At 38.4% G+C, this 10,358-nt stretch overlaps 1 protein-coding gene across 1 annotated transcript in view; it reads left to right on the forward strand.

Moving 5' to 3' along the window:
• LOC119475391 (solute carrier family 22 member 5-like) overlaps nt 1-9,757 on the forward strand; it is a 19,054-nt gene extending 9,297 nt beyond the window's left edge. The window contains exons 2-11 of the mRNA XM_037748017.1: nt 659-1,077; nt 1,162-1,265; nt 3,869-4,023; nt 4,189-4,360; nt 4,510-4,636; nt 5,183-5,271; nt 5,801-6,015; nt 8,649-8,831; nt 8,952-9,087; nt 9,540-9,757. Coding sequence (XP_037603945.1) covers nt 688-1,077; nt 1,162-1,265; nt 3,869-4,023; nt 4,189-4,360; nt 4,510-4,636; nt 5,183-5,271; nt 5,801-6,015; nt 8,649-8,831; nt 8,952-9,087; nt 9,540-9,639 — 1,671 coding nt within the window. The 5' untranslated portion in view covers nt 659-687 and the 3' untranslated portion in view covers nt 9,640-9,757. The remainder of the gene's footprint in view (nt 1-658; nt 1,078-1,161; nt 1,266-3,868; nt 4,024-4,188; nt 4,361-4,509; nt 4,637-5,182; nt 5,272-5,800; nt 6,016-8,648; nt 8,832-8,951; nt 9,088-9,539) is intronic.
• The last annotated feature ends 601 nt before the right edge of the window (nt 9,758-10,358 follow it).

Genomic DNA, 10,358 nt, shown 5'->3' on the forward strand with positions numbered 1-10,358 from the left:
ATCAGTATACAAGCAAGCAATTATGCAACAGACTAAAATGTGTTACTGTAAAACTAAGGGGTATTTTTTTGTTTTTTAGCAGTTTATTCTAGTTCAATGAACATATTAATTATCCAATTCAAAGCCAGGTTTGTTACAATTTCTGCTGAACTTTTACCCAAAGGCATGCTTGCCCCTGCAGTGCGGCTTAAAAATAGTCCAATAGGAGTCCTAATGCTACTTAGCAACATTTAGAGTACATGCACGTGCAGTTCTTTGGGGGTATTTAAAAGTGTGGAATGCTGTTTAGAGAAAATACCTCTTTGAGCAGAGTGGTGCAGGGGCTGGGGGGGGGATAGATTGGCCACTGTGAGTCTTTTGATCATTTTGGTTTCAGTAAATCAAATCAGTGAGTGAGAGGAATCTCATTCATGAATCTGAGATAAATACTAGTATCCCTAGAGCCGGCCGTCTTAAGGCACTCTTGGATGAGAAGTTATCTCCTTGAAAGAAGGTTTAATACTCTCTCAGAACTGGAAAGAGAAGTTTTTCAACCCCCGTCCCACTGAGGGGACCAGCTCACTCCCCAGAGAGCTCAAACCCAACACTGGTACTAAGCTCATGACTTTAAGAGGGATACAACGGGCTCATACTCTGAAGATTTTTTTCCTCCCTTAAGAGCAGGGAGGTTTTTTTTTTTTGTAAAGAATGGGAGACTATGATGAAGACACTGCATTCCTTGGACAGACTGGTCCTTATTTCTGGACCACATTCTTCCTCCTGAACACAGTTTTTGTCTCAACTGGATTCAACGGACTTTACATGGTGTTTATCGGGGCATCCCCGAAACATCACTGTCTCATTCCAGACGTCAACTTGACCGAGGAGTGGACAAATGCCATCATTCCTTTTACGATAGTGGGTGGTGAGGAGGTGCAGAGCCAGTGTAGCAGATACCGGCTAGATGTGGTGAGAAATCTCTCAGCTGAGGGATATCTCCCTGGAAGGGATGTCAACCTCACTAACCTGGAGCAGGAGGGATGTTTAGATGGATGGAACTACAGCAAAGACATCTACCAGTCCAACATAGTAACTGAGGTCAGTATGAATGTGCAAGTGTGTGTTTTCAGTTTGCCCTTTTTGTGTGTTTGAAATATGTATGTAATGCACGTATTTTCACAGTGGGACCTTGTTTGTGACGACCAGTGGAAAGTTCCCTTTGCATCCTCAACTCTCTATGTGGGATACCTCTTTGGGTCCCTAATCTCAGGCCATCTTTCTGACAGGTATTTCATCATAAATTATCAGTAAAATGCCTCTAAACGTATTCCTGTCATTGTCCAATATGAACCTTAAATGTACTTTATGTATAGTTAGACTGTTTTTGTAATTATAGGTGAGCTATTTTGGTTTTGTTTTTTTGTTTTGTCATCAAAATGTTGGTGAATGATTATAAAAGAGAAAAGTGTTGTGAGGATTTCACACTGTAGTGAATGTTACTGGAGACTTGATGAGCTATCATTAGAATGACAACAGCCCCATCTACTGTTGATCTCCTCCAATATGTTTTCACTGTGATAGAAGTCTCCTACTTTTAATTCATCACCAGTCTTACAGTGACGCTTTACTGAATGTCAAAACACCTTTGTCTTTATTAAATGGTCTGGGACGACAGAAAGACAGAAAGAAGGGGTCTACAAAGTCTACTGAACTTCATCCTTTACAGGAAGAGTTTGATATCATAAGACCACACAAACATGTACTTACTGGTACTGTAACTGCTCTTTGTTATGGTTGTTTAATTAAATTTAGAATTGAAATGCTCCTTAACACGTAGAGTACTTGATCTTACTTGTGGCAAAGGTTCTGCTCTCAATCAATCTTTATTTCTATAGCACCTTCACAGATGACCGACAAACCAAAACTAAGACAGAACAAGTGTGGACCATGAAAACTACAGAAAAAACAAAAACAATTCAGCAATTTAACAATTTCATAATTTGAGACCAATGCACACAAGACAATAAAATGATTAAAATGTAATAAAATATAATTAAAAGCTATTATAGCACTAATAGTAGTAGTAAAACAGTGTGAAGTAAAAAACTACATCAATAAAATAACAATAAAATAGAATAAATTATACACATTAAATATAATAAAATAAGTGATTAATAGAATAACATTAAAGTTAAATAAAATTAAATACAAATAAAATAAGGGATTAATAAAATAACAATAAAATAGAATGAAATACAAATTAAATACAATAAAATCCGTGATAAGCAAAATAACAATAAAATAAATTAAAATTATACAAATGAAATGCAATAAAGTAAGTCATTAATAAAATAAAATAGAATACAATTTTACATCTTAAATGGTCAACTATAAAATAAATGAATAAAATAATAACCATTCTTAATCAAAGGCCTGGCTGAATAGGTAGGTTTTAAGTTTACATTTAAATATTCCAGCAGCTCTGACAGACATTAGTGTTCCTTTGATTGTAGAAAAGCATGTGGCTCAGGACACAGCAGTGTGTTTAACTATTTAGCTCTTTTGCAGCTGTGAAAACTGTCCGCCCAATGATTGAGAAAGAGGGGGTGAGGGCCTTTGAGGTTTTAGAGCTTTTTGAACATTGTGTCACACTGGGTGAATTTAAAGACACAAATAAACCTATTGAGTTGTATACCTGTATGTTGCTAGCAGGTCATGAGAAGATGTTATTATATCCCCATTCAGGCAAATAAACATCAATCCTCATTATTGTTTAAAAGCTCATTTAAACTAGTCTCCCCTTACATTCCCTTTCTGAGGTCAAGCAACAACCCGTGTCTGTAGTGTTTAGTTGTGGCCATCTGCAAGGACTTGCTTAAGAGAGAAGAATGGTGGAGAGGTCAAGGTCACACTGTCTTGTTACGGCACTACACAATGAAACAAGACAAGTAACTTGAGTGGCATGGACGTCATCACTGTTAGTGTTACACAAAACATTTAAAACAATCCAAATTACACAAAGCACCATTGGAAGTGCATGATAGAGAACGGTGAGAGTTATTGTAAAGACCTGCACTGGGTTTATGTTTAGCAAAAGGAGATTGTTTTTACTTACACCTTCATGTGATTCATGGACACTTTTCTGTTCGTGCAAAGTCCTTATTTAACTTATTTCATTATTTAACTGTCTTGGATTGCAGTGAGTCAAAGTCTCTGATCAAAAGCCATGTGGCGTGTTATTAGTGTTTTGTTTGGCTGTTGCATTGACCTTATTGCAAAGAAGTTTCAATAAAAGCAAGTAATTTGCACGCAGCTTCCCGGTACTTGTACGGAGGTGCGCCAAAATGAAATTTGTTTACATACAGCCAAGTTTTACAGGAAAAGTTATTGCTTTGGTCTTGTACTCTCCAACACACTGGTTTTGAAATGAAACAATGACTTTAAAAAGTGCTGATTCTCAACTTGAATTTGAGCATTTTTAAATCCAAAATACTTCATTAACAGTGCAGGAATTGTAGACCATTTTCATGTGCAGTATAGTCTCCCAGTTTTAAGAGACGAAAAGTAATTAACCAGGTTAATCTAAACTTAAAAAAAGTTAATAAATATAATATTTGACTGGTTGCAGTCTACTGATCACAGACATCAGCTGACATCAGTGATCTTGTCTGCTGATGCTCTGCCTGGTTTATGCTGGTCTTCAGCAAATGAAATAAACACTCAGCTGGATTGAGGTCAGTCAAGAACATCCCTCGATTTGGCACAACATAATTAAGGTTTTAGTATAAAAAGGAACAAAGCAATCACAGAGATGTCACTGTCGTCATAATTTCTACATTTACTGTGTCTGTGAATCACTGTGAATGACATACGAGTGTTTTCCTTTCAGGTTTGGGAGGAAGAAGGTTGTTTTCATCTCTCTCGGGGCCCAGTGTCTCTCAGTCCTGCTTCAGTCCTTCTCTCATTCATGGAGGATGTTCTGCATCATGTTCCTCTTTGTTGGAGCCTCCCAGATATCCATCTATATTTCTGCATTTGTACTAGGTATGAATTGTAAAATACTCCTCATCCAATGCTCGTTTTTTTTTTAGGCAGAAATTATTGTCGCCTGCATGACTAGATACTTCAGCATGGCTTTTACTATCTGCTGTTTTATCTCCTTTTAATCGCATGCTCACCACTAAACATTTACGATTTTATGTCGGACAGGAACGGAGCTTTTGAGTAAAACTATGCGAGTATTCTTCACAACTCTCGGGGCCTTCCTTTTCTATTGCATTGGCTACATGACGCTACCCTGGATTGCATACGGCATCCGAGATTGGAGGACTCTGCTCGCCGTTCTGTCCACAACTGCTATTGTCTACATCCCACTGTGGTGGTGCGTCACTCATAATTCTCATCGATAAAGTCATATTTCGTGCATTAATACAATGTGCCCATAGTCAGCATCCCTGATTTAACAGCAGATGTGATAATTAAACACATTATTTTGTTGGCATTCATAGTAAACCTGCATTGATTGTGCAGGTTCATCCCAGAGTCTCCCCGATGGCTGATCACTCAGGGAAGAGTGGAGGAGGCTGAGGCCATTGTGAGGGATGCTGCAAGGAAAAATAAGGTTGAAGCACCATCTGTCATCTTTAAAGAATCAGAGGTGAGGCTCACATATTGTCATTAATAACACCACTGTCATTAAATAGGCATTATCAGTCTTTATACCATACCATAGATGTGGTAGCATTAGGGGTCACTACATTATAAAAGTGAAAGGGAAACTTAAAGGCAACAGTCATTGTAAAACTAAATGAAACGTTACGTTTTGAACACAAACAAAAAGGCAAAGATAACACTAAGTTAAGGGAAAAACATTGTGTTTTGGCAAAATTTAGAAAATTCAAAATTTAGAAAAAAGATGTTAAATGCAACATTGTGTTTATTTAAACAATAATCTACAAAGATTTACATCTACATTTAAATTCATAGCTTTGCAGATCAGACATAGGAAATATAAATGTCCGGCCCCTCGGCTCTTCACTGTTTTTCAAATCTGGCCCTTCTAAAAAAAGTAATTGAGTAGGTCTGCCTTCAACCCATTCAAGTCAATTGAATCTACTCATAACATGTTTGAGATATTGTGTGTGCAAGTCTGGAAAACGTAACCACATGAATTCTCTTGTTTGGTTGTTTGTTTGAGCTACAGGCATCATCTCCAAACAGGAAATACACCATGCTCGATATCCTAAAGTCCAAGAACATCAGATGCATCACACTGATGTGTCTCCTTTTGTGGTGAGTGGTTGTTTTTTTCCATCATTCTGTCTTTAAATAATAGTCATCATTCACATTAGATGTTGCTATACTTTTATATGCCTATGTGTCTTATGTATAAGAAAACCAAGGTGAGATGTCAACAAGAAACCAGTAGAAAAATGTACAATGAGAACCTACATATCATAACATGACGGGGCGGCTGTGGCTCAGAGGGTAGAGCAGGTTTCCACCAATCGGTAGATCGGTGGTTTGATCCCTGGCTGCTCCAGGTCACATGTCAATGTGTCCTTGAGCAAGACACTTAACCCCAAATTGCTCCCGAAGGCATAGCCATCGGTGTGTGAATGAGCATTTTAGATTAGATCCTGATGGGCAAAGTTGGCACCTTAGCAGCCTCTGTCACCAGTGTATGAATGTGTGTGTGAATGGGTGAATGCTGACATGTAGTGTAAAGCGCTTTGAGTGGTCAGAAGACTAGAAAAGCGCTATATAAGTCCAAGTCCATGACATTTACTTGATAATACAAATAGCTTTTTTCTTTTTTCAGGATGGCAATAAACATTGGGTATTTTGGATTATCCCTGAACACCTCCAACCTGAGTGGCGACCCCTTCATGAACTGCTTTTTATCGGCTGCTTCTGAGGTCCCCGCTTATGTTGTTTCTACTTTGCTGCTAAGAAAATGTCCAAGGAGAGCACTTCTGTCATCGTTCCTCATCATTGGAGGAGGAGTTCTTCTTCTAATCCAGATCATCCCCGATAGTAAGACCCTTTTTTTTTACCTTTAGTAATATTACAGTGTTCTCACACACACACACACACACACACACACACACACACACACACACACACACATGCAGTTTCTTATTACACAGTGATAAAAGTTTATACTGCAGCTAAAACTTTTATGGACAGACAACATCACAGCCATGGGTGATGAGCATTCTCAAATAAATGTCAGCCTGACTTTTAAGATAAGATAAGATACAACTTTATGTTTCCCAGAAAACTGCAGCAGTTGCAGTACAAAGTAGGAAATAGTGCAAATATTTAAATTACAAAAAGCTTCATTTAATGGTAAGAAAACATTTGGTTTCAGCCACGTTTCACATAAACCAATCATATCCAGGCCATGTTGAAGAATCAAATCATTTATCAATAGGGCTTTGGTAGTCAGCAATCTGATATTTAGAAAACCAAATTTGAGGGTTGTTTTAGGACTGCAGCTTTCATTAATAGAGCTGGCAGCAGATGAGGTAGTGATTTTAACAAGATGCCTTGTGTCATTAGTTTTGGGGATTAGTGGCCTGCGTACGCGACGGCGTGGTGACACAACTAAGATTTTCTTAGGTGTCGGAGTAAGGGGCTTTGCTGAAATGGGAATATTTCTGCAGACTGTAATCAAATTATCAGTGCTTGTTGAGGACACAGAATGCATAGAGTGACGGGTAGGCCTGAGAAGTCTGGGCGTGATCCTAACTGGAATACTGTATGAGCCCAGGGAGGTACAGACGGCAGACCAGTGATTCTGGGTAACATGGATAAGGATGGGAATAGCAGTGCTCTGATCATTCCACAGGGGGGAGGTAGTGGCAGAGATAACACAAGCTGTGTGTGAAGTACCATGCCGATAGGGGGATCTAGAGGGAGGGGAGGGGGAAGTACAGTCAGATGGTCTCACTGCAGGTCATAATGTAGAGGTATATGCCTTACAGGAGTGCAGCTTTTGGTGATTTTGAATTTGATTTTTTTCTGATAACTGTTCCTTTATGGGTTGAGAAAATTCTCCTTCTCCTTAAAGGCAGGGTTGACGATGTTATCCAGTAAACAATATTTGTTATAGTGGTTGAAATGGTCTTTACACCCCGACAGCGATCCATTACTTATGAGCTCTGAAAAAGGACCGCCATCTGTAGCCGCTGTAATCCTGTAAAAACGCTGGAAAATGCATCGTCACAAAGCTGAAAACAGCTTTGTGACAATAGTTTTTCTGAGTTCATAAAAAGTTGACTGTTTAGAGATATGTGGTATCATATGGTGATCTTATAGAATATGAGCTGTAGCTGTAGATTAAACTGGCCAACAGTATATAAAGTAATTCAAACTATAGCTTTTCATATGGTGCCTGGAGAGAGAACAAGAAGTAGACTTTATACTGTATAAGAGGGTGCTGGCTATGCAAAGGTGCCAGCTAAATAGTCCTGTTGCGTCAGGCCAAATACTCATAAATTCGATTGCAGGCGGTTTCATGACACACGTTAATTATTGTCCAAGCACTTTCACAGAGGAGTGAAATCATGATGTATATATAAGTAGCATCCCCTTTCCAAGTATGAGTGATGAAACATCTGTAAAAAAAGTTACTGTGTTACTAATGTTTCTCTCTCATGGCAACCAGGGAAAATTCTTTTACTCTTCTCACGTTTTTCCAAGAAAACGTGGCAATGATTGAATATATAACATCAGTGATTCTCAGGTGGTACATGTGAAGCTATACAAACCCAGTTCCATGTGAGATTTGCTCGCGTGTTACTTGCTTTGTCAAGATGATAAAGAAGCCATACTCTAGATTATCTCATCCTCTGATCAATTAATTTGTCAGAAATGGGTTTAAGAAGGTTCATAAAAAGAAACAGTGCAGTCCTTTTCTTCCCAGCTCCTCTTTTGTTAAAGTACCAAAGATTAGGTAACAGAAAAGAAGACATTATTGAGGCTCACATACATAAAAGACTTTTCGCCGGGAAGAAGAATCTCTGCAACACATTCTCACTCCCAACTCGTCAAATGCCACCGCTTGGTCAGTGCTCCTCGGCATCGGAGACCGACACATTGGGTACCCCTCTTGCGTTAGTTTTGGACTGACCTGGGACAGCGTGTCAATATACGCTACATGCATAGTGTCCTTTCAAAATAACAAAATAACTAACCGCTCTCACAGGAAGTTAGGTCCAGGCAACACACCCACTTAGGTAGGGTTAGGAAACGGTCGTGGTTGACGTTAACTTCACTAACTAGCAACTCACGGAAGTCACGAAACTGATGATGCCGATGAGTCACGTGACAAATAAGTCAACTTTACTTTTAGTTTCACACAGGACACAAACAGCGGTCTCCTGGTTGAAAGTCTTTTGTATATTTGACACATCCAACCACCCCTCCCACCTGCTCTGAACGGACTCTCACGCTATTAATACTATGTCACTTGCTCCGATGAATAACGCCACGGGTGGGTTTAAATTGGATTTAAATTCAGTACAACTTTATTAATCCATGAAGGCAATTTAATTTTGGGGCAAGTAAAACAGACAGGAAACACACATATGCACAGCACAAATTTGGGTAATTAATTCATAACTGACTCCAAACATCTTCTCTTTCTCTTTTCTCCTCCTTAGCTCTTCAGTATGTTGCTCTGGCACTGGAAATGACTGGAAAGTTTGGCTTCACCATGGCCTTCAGCATCGTCTACATCTACACCGCTGAGATTTACCCCACTGTACTCAGGAATGTCGGCATGGGAATGTGCTCCTCTGCTGCACGCATCGGCAGCATCACAGCTCCTTATGTCATCTATTTAGGTGGGTAGATGTGGACTCAATCTGCATCAGTGACGTAGAAATATAATGTATGTTTATCAATATTAAAGTATAGGTTTGTGATTTTCTAATGTCGAATTTTGCTCCTTTTGTTATTTACAGGTACTTATAATAAGGTTCTTCCTTACATCCTCATGGGAAGTCTCACAATTGCCTCCTCTGTGGTGAACTTCTTCCTTCCGGAGACCCTCAATAGAGATCTTCCAGAAAGAGTGGAGCAGATGCAAGGATGTCAGGGGTAGGTGCATTTCACTTAGGTCACTGTAGTTTACATATTTTCCAGGAAACCATTGCAAAATTGTTTTACAACAAACTTGATTAGAAAAGACCTGGGCTAACTCAGTCACATAAGGAAATAGCCTAGAAGTTAAAGTGGTTTTAGTACTCGTCCTAGAAAGAGCTTTACAGGGAAAAAAATACAAGAATTCATAAAATGGTAAAGATTGGTTGACTTACTGATATAATGATGCATATCTTCTTCTGTTTTTGCTTGCTCCGTAGTATGGCTATCTTCAAACTTCAAATTTAAAAAGAAACATATGCCTAGTTTTAACCATTCAAAATAAAAACTTACAGCACAATAAAGAAAGGAAGTAGTAGAGTAGAAAATATAAATATGTCAACTTCCATTTATTTATCTGTGGTGTTGCTCATCTGCTTTTTCTGCCATGGTGTTTCTTTTGATTACAGGTTGTGCAATGGACCCAAAAAGAGGAAATATGTAGACGATGAAGGAAGGAGGAATCTACACATACAACGTGAGACCAAACCTGATATGCAGACTCCGTAGTTTTTCTCAATGGCTTTGCTTCAAAGAAAGAAAAAAACAATTCTCTTACTTGAAAGTAATAATCTGAAAATAAAATCCAAAACATGCACAGTGGGATCCAAAAGTCCACTGACAAGAACTGTTGTTTTTTTTTTAATCATTTTTTAAAACTCTTTATTTTTGTACTCAGTTGATGTTTACTAATACAAGAGCATTTTTTTATCTTTAAATGTTTGTATAAAATTGAAATACATGTTTAATTGGTCTAAAACTTTTGGCACACAATACAAATAATTAAAATATGAACATATGAACCCTCCCAACACACACAGTTGTTTTTGTCTTTGAACAAAAAAGTAATCCTGATTCTAATAATAATCCTGAATTAATGTTTCTCAATGTGTTATCGTTGTTGCTCCGAGTGAAAAGAGGTTAATGCCTATTTCTCACATAAAATGTTTTCCGAAACATTTTGTAGTGTACTGTTTAGCTGTAAAATGCCTCCTCATGCTGATGAATCCCTGTGAGCATGGAGAGCAGCGAGCACAGAGTCAGTCAGCTGAGTCCATGAATGGCCAGTTACTACTGTAACCACTGGTGAAACCACAGGCAAAGGTCTCAAAAACATGAGTAAAACACAGGATTTTGGTAAAAAGTATTAAGGATTTGGTAGACAGGTGGTCAATCAGAGAAAAGACAAACAAATCAGGCAGGGAGATGACAAAGACGAGGTCAAGTAA

This window comes from Sebastes umbrosus, chromosome 17 (assembly GCF_015220745.1).
Source record: "Sebastes umbrosus isolate fSebUmb1 chromosome 17, fSebUmb1.pri, whole genome shotgun sequence".
NCBI classification, from domain to species: Eukaryota; Metazoa; Chordata; class Actinopteri; order Perciformes; family Sebastidae; genus Sebastes; species Sebastes umbrosus.